The sequence below is a fragment of the Penicillium chrysogenum genome (genome assembly GCF_028827035.1).
Source record: "Penicillium chrysogenum strain IBT 35668 chromosome Unknown utg000004l_segment0_segment0, whole genome shotgun sequence".
NCBI lineage: Eukaryota > Fungi > Ascomycota > Eurotiomycetes > Eurotiales > Aspergillaceae > Penicillium > Penicillium chrysogenum.
In genome coordinates, this window is record NW_026622752.1 from 2,860,687 (window position 1) to 2,877,122 (window position 16,436).

Consider the following 16,436-nt stretch of genomic DNA (forward strand, 5'->3'; position numbering starts at 1 on the left):
TGCTGGGTCGATAAGAGTTGCTTGTGCTTTTGGAGAGGCATTCTGGTGGGATCGCTCTACTACTGGGCATTTCATTCAACAGTTCATATAGTATATAGAAATGACAAATAGAGATATTCAATCAGCTGATTTTCCTGCGATTGGGTTCGATCTCAGGTGAAAACAATCTATTTAATTTCTTGATACACACATTGAATCAGAGCAACCTGCAAATGCTCATCCCATCAAGGCCTTGATAGTAGTTTCATAGTTCTCCGGTTCACGTCCCAAGATCTCACGTAGAGCGGGAGACACAACTGCAGTCTCACCCCGCCTGATAGCTTCCCAAGCCGTAGCCCACTCCCTCGAAAGATTAACCCCATGATATGTAAGCTTATCACCAATCTGAGGAAGATTCACAAATTCATCGACAGATATCTCACGGATCTTAAGCGGTTGCCCAATAGCCTGACCGATAATCTCAACTGTCTCCGCAAGAGAGATCTCCCGAGACCCAGAGAGCAGGACAGCCTTGTTCAAATACTCGAAGCTTGTCGGGCCATTGATATACGAGGCAATCAATTTGGCGGTTGCCTCTCCCAGCTCATCGCGCTTGACCCACGCCACACCCGGGCCTGAACCCGAATGAGGGATCGCAACCTCGTCCGCTGGATTCTGCGGATCGAAGAATGCAGTATAAATCGGGAAGGATTCGGTGTACAGACCCTCGCGGACTATGGTGTGGGACACCGTGTCCTGCAGCGAAGAGAGATACTTCTCTGTTTGGATGTGGGCGCCCATCACATGAGCGATGCTGTGGTCGGTTAGGTCACCGCCGAATCCAAGAGAGGAGTAGAATATGTGCTTGACGCCGCTCTTGACGGCCGCATTTATAGCAAGATGGTGTGCCTAGTTATCATTGTTAGACAAACTACTTACTTGGGTAATATAACTGGGGTTCCTTACCTTGACCCTGTGATCTATCTCGAATGACGCATATGAAATCAGCATCAAGACATCGACACCTTCGAAGGCTGTGTCTAATGTCGATGGCTCATCGTAGTCGGCCTTCCGTACCTTAGCGCCAGCTTGCTGGAGGTCGTACAGTTTCTCGGGGTAGCGGGCAATCAGAACCAGGTCGGACACTGGGACTAGTTTCGCTAGGTGGTTCACAACGCTTGACCCAAGGGCCCCAGAGGCGGGGAAGACCCCGATTTTGACACCCATTTTGATATAGGAGATGGATGATAGAAGGGCGCCTCAGTTGGTAGGCTGTAGTTCAGAAGGTCTTTGATGGTACACTCGACTTGGAGGATTTTCAAGAGGAAACTTTTATGTCCTAAATTTCATGCTTATAAATGGAAATCATGTTCGGTCAATGGCAACAATGACCGAATCAAATGACGCTGTATGGAGTTCTTTGTGGATCCATGGATGTCGATCGATTACTTTTTTAATCAACAGGATTATTAATACACCCAGCGCTCCAGGGCGCTAAGCTTCCCCGCTGTGTGGAAATCCAAGTACAGTACCTAGTAGTAGGGAGTACGGAGTACATCCTACCCAACTGGGTGTAGTTATCCCCTTTAGGTAGTTAAGATTGATTTGCTTGCTCAGCAGATGGGTAATCCAACCTTGCACCCTTGGGCAGTGATCTTGACTTCTTCCGTTCGTCAATCGTAATTTGAAGTTTGAAGAGATGAGATATATGCTTCTAAACGCCGAACCGATACCTACCAACTTTAAAAACTGAGAGACAAAATTGGCTTGATCATAATCCATACTCAGTGAGGAATACCTCCGGTTCCGAACAATTCCATCTTGACGCGATCGGCATCCACGCCCTTGGCCTTAAGAGCCGACTCCATATCAGTCATGAACTTTCCGGGTCCGCAAATATAGTAATCGGTCTTGGCATCATCAAGGAACAAATCCTGATCCTTCAACTTGGTCAAGTCCACCCGCCCGACATGGTCGTAGTCCACACCTTCTGTCTCTCCCTCGGAGGGATGGCTCGTAAAGAACGTCGTTTGGATGGAGGGGAATTGCTTTGGGAGCTCGGAGATGTGCTTTTTGAAAGCACGCGCGCCCGATGAACGTGCACCATGGATGAAATGCACTTTGCGCGTTGCGGGCGACTTGGAAATCAATGTGTTGAGCATCGAGGTCAGTGGCGTTAGGCCCACGCCAGCAGAGATCAACACGATCGGGTTACCGGTTTCTGAGTCGGCAGGGGCAAGGAAAAAGTCGCCGCACGGGTGGGACACCTTGAGTTTGTCGCCAATGTTGAATGTGTCGTGTAGCACATTTGAGATGTAACCCGGATGGGCGGCAGCACCTGGAGCGGCAGGGCTGAGGCCTAGTTCTCTCTTCACACTGATGCGATAATAGTCCGGCTTCGGCTGGTCGCTGAGTGAGTACTGTCTGGCCTGCGGGTACTTGAGAGCTGGAACGTAGGTCTGGATGGAAATGTATTGGCCGGGCTGGAAGGCCGGCAGTGGCTTTTCATCAACGGGGGAGAGATAGAAGGAGGTGATTTCCTCGGATTCCTTGACTTTGTTCACAATCTTGAAGTCTCTCCAGTCAGTCCAACCCTCGGCCTGTTCGTAAATCTGCTTTTCGCGGCCGATCATGATATCGGCGAGCTGCCAGTAGGCCGTGGCCCATGCGTCGTGGATCTCTGGGGTCAAAGCCGCACCGAGCACCTCGGCCATGGCTTCGAGAAGGTACTTGCCGACGATCTTGTAATCGTCGGGCTTGATATACAAAGAGGCATGCTTGTTGCAGATCAACTCAACCGCGGAGCCAAGTGCGCCGAGATCATCGATATGCGATGCATATGCGTAGAGTGCACCGGCCAACGCGCGAGGTTGATGGCCATTGACCTGGTTAGCAGTGTTGAACACGGTGTTCAACTCCGGATGGGCTGCAAGCATGTTGCGATAAAAGACAGTGGTGATGGTGTTGCCATGTTCCACGAGAACCGGCACTGTCGCCTTAATGAGTGCGATTTGGTCTGGGGTCATTCCCGGATTGGAACCCATGATGAATGGATCTGTTTTATTTGGGTAATTGAGGAAAGAACAGGTTTGTCGGATGTCTCAACTGTTCAATGACCGGGGTAGCGGCTTAAATATAAGAAGTCGGAGTATTTGAGTAATAAGAAACCGGTTGCGTTTGGTTGGTTGTCTAGCCATCCATCTCCACCGTAACTGGATCGCTAGAACGTCAACGGGATTTGGAAAATTCGGAAGGTGTCTGGCATGATCCCTGAGTATTTTCAGTGCCGAAGCGAAGATATCTCCGCGGAGAGCTCCGCGGAGGGACAGAAAGGGATTAACTCGGTCTGTTCTCGCAACTTGCAACTTGCCACCTGTAAGTTGCAAGTTTGTGTCGCATGTTCTAAGTTCCTAGACTCTACAGAGTACAGAGTACAGAGTACATTTGAATAAGAATAACTACATGTCTCCGCGACATATGATAGAGTGGGATCCCAGAGTGTCGATCATACCAGCTGTTCATTGTAACCTCAGAAATCTCCAGGAATAACTCCATTTCCTATTGGATATCCTTCTGAAGGCGGACTCTGCTCTTCCGCCTCACCGCTTCCCATGATTTGGCAGAACATCTTGCAACTCGTCCAAGACAACCTTGGAAGGAAATGCACCCTTCCTTCCCCAGAATAGAGACAAATATCCATGTCGGTCAAGGGGCCTTCCTACCCCCACCTCTCTCTGTGTATACACCATCCCGTATATTGAGTTGTCACACATGGTCACGCCACGGAGAATCTCGTCGGCGCCAAACGGACCGGTTTCTGCCGGTCCATTCGGTCGGGGAAGCCTGATTTGACGATTTGATTACCTACTCCTCACGTTTGGCCTGGGGCCTCCTAACGTATTCGGTAAGCGAGTGACGCATGTAAGCGAGTGACGCACCAAACCAAAGCTACTAATTTCAAATGCATTTATCTCAACCAAAACGCCATTAAATTAAATAAACTAAAATCATCATCTATCTGGACATGTCTCTCTCCTATGTCCTGGCTTCCTACATATTCCACATGCTCGTCCGGCCTGGGGGGCGGCCTTAAACCTTCCGAAACCTACTCACGATAGTCATTGATACGCGCTACTTGGGCCTCAAATGGCTCTGAACGTAGCTCACGAACATCTTGAACTAAGAGATCCCCTTCGTGGACTATCGTCCTTATAGATCGAGTTCGCTTTTGCTTCTTCTTCTCGTTTTCAGCGCGTAAATCGCTCACTTCTTTCTCTAGTAGTGCGGCGGATTGTATCGTGATCTAGCAGGCCTTTAAAACCTGGTTTATAGCGGAATTGAGCGGGCTTAGAGGGCTTTTTGATCTCATACGAAGCAATGCTTTGATAGAGGAAGCTTGCTTTTCCAATTGTATATAGTTCGAAGGCGTTTTTGGATCCCAATCACTACCCCGGCTAGGAGGGGGGGTAGGGGTAGCAAGCCGGATATTAAGCTTCGAAATCACTCTCTCCGGTGCAAAAGGAATTAAACCAGCAGATTAAAAGCTGTTTTTAACAGTCTCTAATTTGAAAGCTTCCATTCGTGCGGTAGGATAAGCTTCGAGGAAATCCAATTTATCAATAAAATTCGATCCGCACCGCATTTTCATTTCAACTATCCGGCCGTAAGACCGTTTTAACACCGTAAAGTAGCCTATATCTAGAGGTTATAAAAGGTGTGAGGAATACGGAGGTATATAGATTAGTATCACCTTATTTTTCTCGTAGATTTTATCGAACCTCGGGGTTAAATGACTTCCGTGACCGTCGAGTATCAAAAGCCGATACCCCCCTTCGTACGCGAAGAAGTAGTAGGAATAAAGAGCTTTTTAAGCTAGCGAAGTCCAATTTCATCAGAGGTCTATCTATTAGGACTAACCTCGAACCGCTAGTCTTCCGGGAGGCCGTCGAACTAGGATTTAATAAAGACTTTACCTTTAAAAATCACACACGGCGGGAGAGCCTAACTAGTAGCATTCGTACACTCAATAACCGTCACCTATTCACGATTTCTAGGTTATAAAAGTGCTCGCCGACCATAGTATTCACTTCTCGTAATCACTCTCGCGGTTGCCGTTAATCCTATCGTAAAACCGGTCTCGTCAAAGTTATAAACGTCGTCCGGGTCGATCCTAAATTGAAGGATAGTTTTTTAAATAAGATCAAACCACTCCTTTATAACTTTTAGATCTTTATATTTCGCACGCTCGTAGTTATACCGTTTCGAAAACCGAGAGGATAGAAGAGGGCGTCGTTTAACAAAGTTATATACCTATTTTTCGCCGACCGAAGATACCGGGGTGATTCCGCGCTTCTCGAGGAGAACATTCGCCATTTCTTATACTATAGAAGGCCGGGGAGCAGATCCTCGGGAATCTATAGAGAGAATCCATTTTTCAAGAGATTATTCTTCAATTTCTGTCAATTTATATGAATTTGCGCGAGAAGTCGCGCGGTTTTAAACTCTAGTAAGGCGGCGGCGGAGGGTGGCCTCAGGCACTTTAAAACGGCGTGCAGCTCCACGAATTGAAGATATTTTTTGATTCTGAAAATCTTATATAGCTAATAAGATCCTACCCTCTTACTCTATTGAATTTTGAGAGCTCCGAGAGCGAATTGGTGGCATAGTGGGTGGTTAAAGAAGAAGAGTTAAATTAATTGACGCGTTTTTGGTTTGGTGCGTCACTCGCTTACATGCGTCACTCGCTTACCGAATACGTTAACTCTGGCAGGTGACCTTAGAAGTCAGGCAGAAGATATGCCTCGGTACTTCGTTGGAATTTTGTACTAATTGATATGAACTAGAATTACCCGGATTAGGGCCGATGCCGTTTTAGCTGTCCTGGCTATGCGAGCTGCTGGATCGAAGATTCATCATCTCCATCGATTAGGTCCGACATCCTATCATGGTCCAATCCTTCACCAGCTTTGAGGCGGTTCACTCGGTCAGCAAACCTTGGTAATCCGCGAGCACTCCGATATATGTGTGGATTGAGTAGCAATGGTACATCCCGAGCTGTCAAACCTTAAAAAAGGCGTTCATGCCAGATCCGTCTGACGATCTAGATCTCAATGCTTGACACTAGCCCAACAACAGGCTTCTAGGAAAACTCGGAGAAGACCGATACCTATCGACCATTGGACAATCCATTGATAATGACGTATGGGAAGGTCTAGACAACTGACCCCCACAATCGTCTGCGGAAGTCCGGATGCTCCCCATTCAACGGTTCTTGACTCCACCGAACCCAGAATGCTCACTCTATTATCCCATTCTATACGGGGACATAAACATGAGCCTATCCAATCGCACCTAGCAAAGGGAGCCACTGCCATAAACTAAGCTCAGTCGCGGTCCAGTTGCGACGCCCCTGTAGTGAGTAGTGACGTCTGCGACTCGCAACGGTTATAAAGTACAAAGAATGATGGATATTAGAAGAAGCTGGGGTAGTCCCATTCTGACGAGATAATATTAGTCGGCTCTGACTTCAGTTAGTTCTCTTCATTCCAGCTCCCTCATCCCTCGCGATGCTGTTCAAGAAACGCCACTCGTCTGATACCTCGACGCTCGAGGGGACGCAGACCTCCGGTGGAAATGGCCAGCTGCCCATGTTGCGGCTCCCAGACAGGATGCGGTACAACTTGCTCTGCCTAATGGGTGAATTCGTGGGGACTTTCCTCTTTCTCTTCTTTTCTTTCGCGGGCACACAGGTGTCTAATACGCCCATGCCACCACCTGGTTCCCCACCGAATACTTCTAATTTGTTGTATTCGGCTCTTTCTTTTGGGTTTGCTCTGACGGTCAATGTCTGGGCGTTCTTCCGAGTCACAGGTGGTCTCTTCAACCCGGCTGTATGGACATCGTCGCACTGGAAGGGAAATGGGAGTACATCTAGCTGACCTTCACCAGGTTACACTTGCTCTCTGCCTTACTGGTGGCATGCCCCCTCTTCGGGGGTTGTTTGTATTCCCTGCGCAACTGGTCGCCGGAATTGCTGCGGCGGGCGTGGTGAGTGCCCTGTTTCCGGGCCCGCTAAACTGCGCGACCCGACTCGGCGGCGGCGCATCAATTGTGCAAGGACTCTTCATTGAGATGTTCTTGACGGCACAGCTTGTGTTTGTTATCATCATGTTGGCGGTGGTAAAACACAAGTCCACCTATTTAGCTCCAGTCGGAATTGGTCTGGCTTTCTTTGTTGCAGAACTGATTGGTGAGTAACAATTATTTTCAGATTAGTTCACAGCGTATCGTGCTAACCCTTCACACTAGGTGACTACTATACCGGAGGTTCTCTTAACCCTGCTCGCTCCCTAGGACCAGATGTGATCAACCGCTCGTTCCCCGGATATCACTGGATTTATTGGGTCGGTCCTTTGCTTGGATCCCTTCTTGCCTCTGCTTTCTACCGACTCCTTTGTTTTGTGCGCTGGGAGAGGATCAACCCTGGTCAGGATTATAACGAGGAAGAGGTGGCCAGAAAGGAGTCGTTGCTTGGTTCGGAACATACCATCACCGCCAATGTCGCAAATCCCAGAAGAGATATCGCGCCCGATGAGCATGTTTAACGGTGCTTCATTGTCCGAAAGGCTGCTCTATAGAAACCTGGAGCCTTTTTTTGGGTCTAGGTGGCAATAGCCGAGGCAGCCTTGAATGCGCTGAACAACTTCCTTGTTATGTACATAATGTAGGTCTTGGATGAATTGTGGTTGGTACGTGCTCCGAGTCAATATTGAGACTGGCAATGGGGCCTGGAATAATTCATTGATGCCAATAAGTCTGGATATTTAATTGCGAGGTTATCAAAACAATGACTGCTACTTAGTTTGGGTGGTCGGCAAACTCAACCGAACTCAACTTGCCTAGTCTGCACGCATATAGCTCGTGCAGCCCAATAGACTGCAGTTGGCTGTAATTGCCTCGGAATCGGTGTAGGCAGCCATCCTTATAGCGCTGACATTCGAAAATTAATCGTAAGATATGAAGTGGAGAGAATGTCTCAAATTACGCCTCTGCAATTAAAACGCAATTTGTCTGGTTCAGGTGTATGACTTATTATCATTTTCGCACGGCGATGGTATATCGGACCTAAGATGACTGTCGGGGGGAGTGATTCTATTACTTCAGACAATATTATTGTCGCCCGGTTTCCCTATGTGCTTCCTATTGATGAACCCAGATCTTTCGATTATAAGAAAGAATGATGCCTTTTCTCTCGACTCTTGTCCCTCGATACCTTCTCTATCTGGGGCTTTAAGGCACATAGGTTATCTAGTGCCTCATATCGTATCTCTAGTTAGCCCTTACTACATATATACCTAGGTATGGTTAGCGCTTTCATGTAAGCCAGTTATTTCAGATATAAGGAAGATTATGTTAATTTGAGCTGGTATTGTGTTTCGAATGAGTTCAAGGGAGGAGAGGTTTCGGCCTTTAGACAAAAGGAGGTGTATTTTCTACGTCATATTCAGCATTCATCATCTTTAACTTATGGTGAAATCCTCATGTTATTGTTCCGAATTCCTTCATTTTTGGCCTGTTATCGTCCTTTTTCAGTTTCCACAATGTCTAAAAGGCAGCAACCTTCTCCAAGTCACCGGACCGCTCATTCTGGTGACCACGAAAGCAGTTTTGAGAGCGTCACTAAAGCCTTGCACCGAGGAGCCATAGATAGTAAGCCTCGTCAGGCTCGCGGGCCATATAATAAAGCCGTCGTTCTTGGTCTACGCTGGAGCAATGACGACCTAGACTTGGCCAAACCTCAAGATGCACTTTTGGAGACATTTCGGATACAATGTGGATTCGAGACGGCTAGTTTGCTTATCCCATCAACATCTAGTGAGGAGGCATTGGACGCGATAAGTGAGACAATTTTTGAACTCCGTCAGCGATATGACATGGACCGTGAAGTTACCTGGGATAGAAGCACCTTGTTCGTAATACACTATATTGGCCATGGTGTATCCGAAACAGAATGGGAGTTTGACATCTGGTAGGGACCCCCCAAGAGGACCCTTGATTGCACTCATTCAGCATCACTGATATCGACCCTCAGCGGAACCCGCAGGCCTGATGCCGTTAAAATCCCATGGTCTTCCATTCATCTTGGCAGGAAGTCAGACGTCCTCGTTCTCATCGATACTTCCTACTCTGGAGAATTTCGTCAGCCATGCCACAGCCTGCAAAAGATATTGCAGAACAAGGACCATCACGAGGAGTACCTGTTTGCGACAGGCAACGAGAGTCCTGATTATAACGGTCCCAATTACGATGTTAACAATAATTTCACCACCCGTCTGACAAACCTTCTATACACTGCGTCACCAGCGCCGGTTACTGTTGTGCAACTTCACGAAGCTCTCTGTACCCAAGCCAATGACCCGAATACTAAGCTGCGCTATACTCCTCAATATGTGGACTGTCGTAAACCATCTATCATCATCCAACATATTGACAACTACATATGGACGGTAGAGAACCCGACCAGCAAGGCACAAATACCTACGGGACGTGCCCTTATTTCCGTATCCATTCCTAGGAATACTATTCCTGGCCAAGTCAGAGAGTGGCAGGCGTCGCTATCAACAATAGACTCCACCGTGACCATCGAAGGTGTGTTTAACCTTCAGGGATATTCTCTGTGTCTTTTATCAATGCCTATCTCTTTGTGGGATAGTTTCTCACACCCGGGGTACCAATTCGTGAGCTACGTGGATTCCCATAACCTACTAGCGTCGGATCCCAGCGAAGATGGCCTCTTGGTAGCCACACTACCAGAGAGACCGAAAGACCAAGCGTATAATGACTATATCATGCTGTCGGACACAGAGTGATCTGGTGATACGCTATCCCAAAGTTCCAGGTCCTCGCTACAGAGGGGATATCCCTGTCGTCGCGGAGGAACGGGTTTGTGTCTTTATATCTTGCTATGTAAAACTTCACAAGGTTGTATCCGTTATTGGTACCTTTGTTACCATTGCTCAATCAAGTTTCTCTATTCGCTATTGACATCGCTCATAATGGGACTTTTGGGTCATGCCTGTTCACTTTGTATACCCGAGAAAGGCTGCCAGTGCGGTGAGATCAGATAAGAGAATGTGTTTAATTGGTTACAAACAATGCCGTACGCATGCCTATTAGTCGTGTTGCTATGACCAGCTCCATGAGTTTGTATAGTCGAAGTGGTCGACCAAATGTAGGTCATACAACCAAAGTATATATATATGTACAGCTTCAAAAGAACGCCAGCATTAGACCTCCTTTCTCAGATGCGAGCAAGAAAGGGACGAACAAGTATATAAGGAAAGTCGTGAAGAAAAGGCGTAGTGGATATCATGTCTGGAATCAAATCCTGGATCAACGGAGAAAGGTATCGACACTTTACAGTGCAACCATGACACCAAGAACACCGGCCATACCAGCAGCAACAGCGCCGACAGCAGTGGGACGAGCGAAGGCGGCATTGTCAGAGGCAGAGGTGGAGGAAGAGCCGGAAGGAGAGCCGGAAGCAGACCCGGTGGCTACTGTGCTGGTCATGGTAGTGGACTCGGTAGCGGTGGCCGAGCCGGCGGAGTCAGTCAATGTAGTCTGAGCAGAAACAGCGGTGGCAACCCGGCTAGTGATCTCAGAGCCAATGGAGCTTCCTTCGCTCGCGACGTCAGAAGCCTCGCTCCTGATGGATGAGACGGCAGCGGATCCGCCTGTGCTCACAGCGTCGGCGATAGAGGTGGCCTTTGAGGCGACGTCGGATCCGATGGATTGGCCGCCGCTGACGGCAGTTGAGTAGATGCCCTCGGCGTCAGAGGCGATCGATTGGCCGCCGCCGACGGCAGTTGAGTAGATGCCCTCGGCATCGGAGACGATAGAGTTCACGTCAAACCCTTCTGGAGAGGCCATGGCAGCGGTGGCCAGGAAGAGGGTAGAGGAGATCAGAGTGAACTTCATTTTGATGGTTGGAAAATAGAAAGGTTGACTGGGAAGGTTTTGTGTGATCTAGGTGGTAGGTGATTTAGATTTTAAAATGGAATGAAAATTTGGAAATCCGTGGGGGAACTGCTCCTTATGTATATTTGGTAAATTGGCATTATTTTTTCTATAGATAGAAACATCGGAGTTTGATTGCGTATGGATGCTAGGCAGCTGGAGTGGCAGTGGCGACATCACCTCAGCCTTGTGAAAGGCGATTTTCATGTCGATCGTAGGGTCCGTTCAGGATAGGGGGGCTATGTACGGAGTACGGAGTACAGTGGGACCGAAATATTGGAAACATCTGTACCAAGATCTACAGCCAAATTCTGCTGGTTCTGGCAGTCTAAAACTCTTAATATACCTAGGTAGGTACCTAGGTAGCGTGAAGGTGCGTGATCCAGCATGGAGCAGTTAAATGTATATGCCTACGGAGACTGCCAAAAACACCACTGAAAAGACACATGAAAAGACTATCTGAGAAGACTAGCTGAGAAGACTAGCTGAGAAGACTAGCTGAGAAGACTAGCTGAGAAGACTAGCTGAGAAGATCACTAGGAAGACTACGCGGCCGACGCCTCTTATCACAGTATATACCGGGCAAGCGGTATATAGGGCGGTATATCTAGGTACAAAGGTATGGCCCAATGTTTCGGAGTTCCACTGTACTCTGTACCGTGTTAGGTGTTAGAGAGGAGAACTGTACTCCGTATCGGGGTGCCATACGACTATGGAAACGATATCGTCATCTCGGGGTCCACTTTATAATGGGGGCACGAGTAGTGGGACGTTCGACGCCTCCCTTCTCCCAGAAGACATATGCAAGATTTAAGACGTGCATGTTTTCGCGTGAGCTTAGCTTGTCGTGGTCGCGGGCAAGGCAGCCGCCTGCAAAAGAAACACTCACACCATGGCAATTTTTTGGGTATTTGGCTGCCTTGGCGGTCCCAACAAATCGATTCGCACTGGAGACCCCGGCTTGACACATAATCAGCCCCGAAGGGGTGGCTTGGAGGATGATCAACTGCCCACAAGTTATAGTATCATTGGTACTACTCCATACGGAGTAGACAATGAGATGAAAGCGATTTTTACCGATACAGTGGGTCGTCTCTTGCGTTGGATAAACCAGTCTCGGCGCCCGTCATTATAATTGGAACAACGAAGCACCCACTCGCAATTTCCAAGGATGTCGGCCCCTGTGGCATTTTCGGCTGGCTGGGATGCTCCAAGGGTTTGGATGACGCGTCATGTAGCAAGTCTGAGTGCCTTTTCTTGTAAAGGGGCAGTAAAGCAGTCTAGTGAGCCATGACTGGTTGACTCAGTTGCCGGGGGCGCATCGGGCGATGCAGGTCAGCATCAATTCGCCATTCCGCCTGAGGCAGCGACTTAATCACGTGCAGTGGCGCCGCGCTAAAAAAAGAAACAGGAAGAATACCGAGGATGGAACATGCTGGGATGGGATAAACATGGAGATGCTTCGGTGATTAATGGGCCATGGTTGGCTGTGTTGTGCATGACCCTTTCCTTAATGATTATCTATGGCTTGAATTATTAACAAAATGCATATGTCCAGTTATGATGATGCAATAAACAGAACACGCCGAACATCACGCTGTAAACTGGCCGTAAACCTGGATGATGCCTTCCCACCCGCCCCTGTGATCCGATTGACGGGGATTGCTTTTCCCATCGAGTACCATCACGTCCGTCATGCGTGTGCTGATCGAGTACCATACCAGATTTTGAGGTTCATTCGTCACCCGCATCATGTTGGTTTGGCAGTTCCCGTTGCAAGGCTCATTATACAGACCATTCCAGTACCCGTCGAAGAAGGCCCAGGCAGCTGAGTTGTACAGCGCGATGTTGGATCCGCCATCGACATTCGTAGCTATCGCGGTGCGACACTTTTGGTCATCCGCAGCACACCACGAGAAATCAGGGTCACCATATTTTGCGACCGCTGTCCATGGCTCTGGTGCGGCCCGGTACTCGCCTTGGCCTTGCATATACGGTGTCTCTGTTTGTAGAAGACCCGCGAAGACGTTCTGGGCGTTGTGGAAGTTATAGTTATACAGCCAGTGATGCTCAGAACCGGTGCCTGTCAGCCAGGTGGCCTTGGTGGATTCGACTAAGATTCCGCGGCCAGTTGAGATAATGGTGAGAAGTGACTCGCTATCAATGTTATGATCGGCAGTCCATCCCCAACAGTTCTCAATATATGCGGAGGAGCTTTTGGTCAGGTGCATTACCATAAACGCAGCCATGCAGTCCTTCGGGTCTTGCGACGTACAAGCACTGGAGATACTAGTGTCGGCGGTCCCGCCCACCATCCCCATCGTGTTCCAAAGGCCAACATCGCCGGGTTTGTCGCCTGCGGCATTGATTTCAATAATCTTGGCTCCCGGCAGGGGTTCGCCGACGGAGAACCGCATCTCCTGAATTTCAATCACGCCGACGTCGCCGGGATTTCCAAGTTGAACGACAGGCCTCGGGTTGTTGGGATCCTTGAAATTGTCACCATAGCCGGAAATGACAGACCATGCTTCTCCGACCATGCGGGTCCCGACTGGGACAAAGATGGTGTTCGACACTCGATATACACCGAAAGGGATGTATGTCACCTTGCACGAGTCGGCATTTTGAGCCAAGATAGCGTTCAGGGCTTCCGTGTCGTCAGTCTTACCGTCACCTTTAACTGTGTGTCCAGATACGGTCTTCACGTTTACAATGTCCGCTGCGCTGTAATCTTGGTAGGTGGGCTGGGCCTTGGTAAAGTATTTGTCCCCAACCACCAAAGCGGCGGGGCGCTTTGTCTCCCAGCTTGCCCCAGTCTGGTAAGTTTCTGGGACGACAGTACCCCAGACCCACGTATCGACGTAAGGGGTAGCAGCGAGTGCCACATTGCCGTGAGCATCGACCGCGATAGCATTCGGAGTATCGTGCTTGAGGTTCTGGATGAGGAACTGGCTATTTCGGTTTCCGGAATCATGGGACGAGTCATAGAATCTGATTACCGGCCCCGAGTTCACGGAAGTGGAATCAAGAAGCACTAGGCTACCCAATCCATTGCCAGTCATATCGATACCAGTGCCGCAGCTATAAAAGGTTGCCTGTTGGAGCAGCACCGTCCACCCACCTGCCGCGGAGAAAGCTGTTCTGCAAGAGTGGAAATAGATGTTCTTGAAGTTGACCTGCTGGTTGGAGTTCTTGATCCCAATAGCTCCGCCAGTAATATGCTACACTCTGTTAGGCTGCTTTTTCCGTGTCCTTAGGATTCTGATTACTTACCACATCAGTAACAGCGATTGTTGACCCGGCATTGATATCTATTCCAGTGTGACCCGTGGAGGATTTTGGCATGCGAATCTTAACATTTGTCAAACCTGACCCTTGGGCAACTCCCCATTGAAGAGCAGTGAAGTGACGGTCCGCGCTGAGGGCGGTCGTATCCATGATCACGTTCTTGACCAACGTTGCAAAGCTAGTTTCCGGGTTGCCGTTGTGTGAATCATACCCCATGATGAGATAGTCGCCACGGAACCCCGGCGCAGCCTTGATGATCGGTGGGTTCAATGGATTGCCAACAATTATCGTACCCACAGTCAGGTTGAGAGTGCTTTCAAGCTGATACACGCCTCCTGGAAGGTAGACCAGGGCAGGGTACCGGGTGACACCATGCCCCTTGCGACTGCCACCCGCGCCGTCATCGTCTATGGCCTTCTGTAGTTTCGGGGTTTGGTTACCACTGCCATCATTGACAACTGAGTAATCCATGACATTGCGATATACTGGGTATAGCGACGTTTTAGCGTAGGGAGCAAATCCAGCTCCTCGTTGGTTGTGGTCCTGCTCGTCAAGCCAGTAGGTCTCTGGTGATTTGCCAGTAGGGGCAGCGCAGGTTTTTGTCGCGGGCGAATGGTCTTTTTGAGACATTGGTCTAGACATATTGATTAACATTCCATGACGCTATGAAACCTTGAAATGACACGTACGATGGAGTCGGAACACTGGCTCTGGTCGATTGAGTGCGTGTCTTTGGCAGTGGAGTTGAAGTCTTCACACTTGTTGCAAGAGTATTTGGGGCCGCCGAATTGGAGTTAACTGCTGTCCAGGTAGGTTGCATCATCTTCGAAGAGGAACTAGCCGCCTTTTGTGAAGGGGTGCCTGTAGAAGCATTGACAGGCTTCGGTGTGAATTCCGCAGCCGTGGAGAGAGTATTTGCTGTACATGGTGAAGTCGTGGTACCATGTTGATGAACAGTAGCAGTGGGTGGTGCACCGGTAAGACCGGCCAAAGAAGATGCAAGAGCCCAATCAAACGGGTAGTCATAGTAATCGTATGCCGGTCTCGAATGAATGATTGTGGATGACAGTACATACGATGAAGACGCGCGCACCGAGTTTAGAGGCACAATAGCACCTGACGCTGTAGAAACGGCTGCCACTGCAGCCAAAAAAGGGAAACCCCTCATATTCAATCAACAACAAACCACAAGCTCGATCTCCAAGTAGGTAGAAAAGAGTAAGGGAAGAGAAAAAGTGGATGAATGGATTCTAATAAACATGATCCCCTGTGCATATGTCAGACTTTCCGACAGTTACCATGCAGATGATCTTGGAATGCCCACAGAGATCTCCTTGTATGAAGAATGTGCATCGACCCTTTCGGTGTACCTTGAATGGTCCGTTTGAAAGGGCCATGGATGATCGACGCCCCTTGCAAGACTCGGGATTCGTAACCTTCTGGGCAAAATATTGCGGGCTTATGTCGTCGCTGTAACTTCCCTTGTATTGCCGACTTCGTTGATCTGGCGAAATCTCAGCCATATATTATAATGCTGAATGGTTTCCATTCTATATAATTGTAGTAGTGAATATTCTCAATTACCATTTGCAATCTCATATGGCTATGGCCCAAAGTCTTACTTCGGCGTGCATCTTGAAGTGTTTATTCCCACATCATTTCAACACGAGTGCTAAAAATGAATATTCTCGTGTCTTTCCACTTAGGCCCTTGAATATATCGACATCGAAGTCCGAAGCTATATTTTGAGTCCTACCAACTTCAAGGCCTTGCTAACACACTTACAATCTTTCGTCAACACAGAATCCTCGTTATAATACGAGTCATTTGGCAGGTCTCCAGTGCTCCCTAGTAGGGTTCGAGCCACGTGGCTATCGGTTGAATTTCGGCATAAAGTTTCTCACGACACCCCTTGCATTTGCGTCAAATGTCTACAGGTTGATATCGAGTTCCATACCAACGGGAGCTATGCAGCATCAAGTATGTCTCTTCGCTATCTGGCTTACGTTATGTTTCTATGATCGGGACACACTGGATGCCTGCCAATCTTATCTGCCAAGTTTCATCACCATGAATATTAATATTACCCCGGAAGGTAGTCTCTATCCATTCGGTTGCAGCTGGGAGAATCCAATCCACGCTTTACAGCA

At 48.6% G+C, this 16,436-nt stretch overlaps 6 protein-coding genes across 6 annotated transcripts; 2 read left to right on the top strand and 4 right to left on the bottom strand.

The window, feature by feature from the left end:
• Nucleotides 1-216: 216 nt before the first annotated feature.
• Nucleotides 217-1,206, bottom strand: N7489_007034 (uncharacterized protein; the record flags this gene model as incomplete). Its single annotated transcript, XM_056712784.1, has 2 exons — nucleotides 217-888; nucleotides 946-1,206. The coding sequence occupies 2 exons, from the start codon at nucleotides 1,204-1,206 to the stop codon at nucleotides 217-219; spliced, it is 933 nt and encodes a 310-aa protein (XP_056566499.1).
• Nucleotides 1,207-1,763: 557 nt separating this feature from the next.
• fhpA (flavohemoprotein) lies at nucleotides 1,764-3,023 on the bottom strand (the record flags this gene model as incomplete). The annotated part of the gene is made up of 1 exon (XM_056712785.1): nucleotides 1,764-3,023. One exon carries the CDS (start codon nucleotides 3,021-3,023, stop codon nucleotides 1,764-1,766), a length of 1,260 nt encoding a protein of 419 aa, XP_056566500.1.
• Nucleotides 3,024-6,545: 3,522 nt separating this feature from the next.
• On the top strand, nucleotides 6,546-7,583 carry N7489_007036 (uncharacterized protein; the record flags this gene model as incomplete). Its single annotated transcript, XM_056712786.1, has 3 exons — nucleotides 6,546-6,869; nucleotides 6,928-7,228; nucleotides 7,288-7,583. The coding sequence occupies 3 exons, from the start codon at nucleotides 6,546-6,548 to the stop codon at nucleotides 7,581-7,583; spliced, it is 921 nt and encodes a 306-aa protein (XP_056566501.1).
• Nucleotides 7,584-8,579: 996 nt separating this feature from the next.
• On the top strand, nucleotides 8,580-9,848 carry N7489_007037 (uncharacterized protein; the record flags this gene model as incomplete). Its single annotated transcript, XM_056712787.1, has 2 exons — nucleotides 8,580-9,007; nucleotides 9,071-9,848. The coding sequence occupies 2 exons, from the start codon at nucleotides 8,580-8,582 to the stop codon at nucleotides 9,846-9,848; spliced, it is 1,206 nt and encodes a 401-aa protein (XP_056566502.1).
• Nucleotides 9,849-10,395: 547 nt separating this feature from the next.
• On the bottom strand, nucleotides 10,396-10,959 carry N7489_007038 (putative GPI anchored protein; the record flags this gene model as incomplete). Its single annotated transcript, XM_056712788.1, has 1 exon — nucleotides 10,396-10,959. The coding sequence occupies one exon, from the start codon at nucleotides 10,957-10,959 to the stop codon at nucleotides 10,396-10,398; it is 564 nt and encodes a 187-aa protein (XP_056566503.1).
• Nucleotides 10,960-12,590: 1,631 nt separating this feature from the next.
• Nucleotides 12,591-15,454, bottom strand: N7489_007039 (glycoside hydrolase family 55 protein; the record flags this gene model as incomplete). Its single annotated transcript, XM_056712789.1, has 3 exons — nucleotides 12,591-14,219; nucleotides 14,272-14,920; nucleotides 14,976-15,454. 3 exons carry the CDS (start codon nucleotides 15,452-15,454, stop codon nucleotides 12,591-12,593), a joined length of 2,757 nt encoding a protein of 918 aa, XP_056566504.1.
• Between the last annotated feature and the right edge of the window lie 982 nt (nucleotides 15,455-16,436).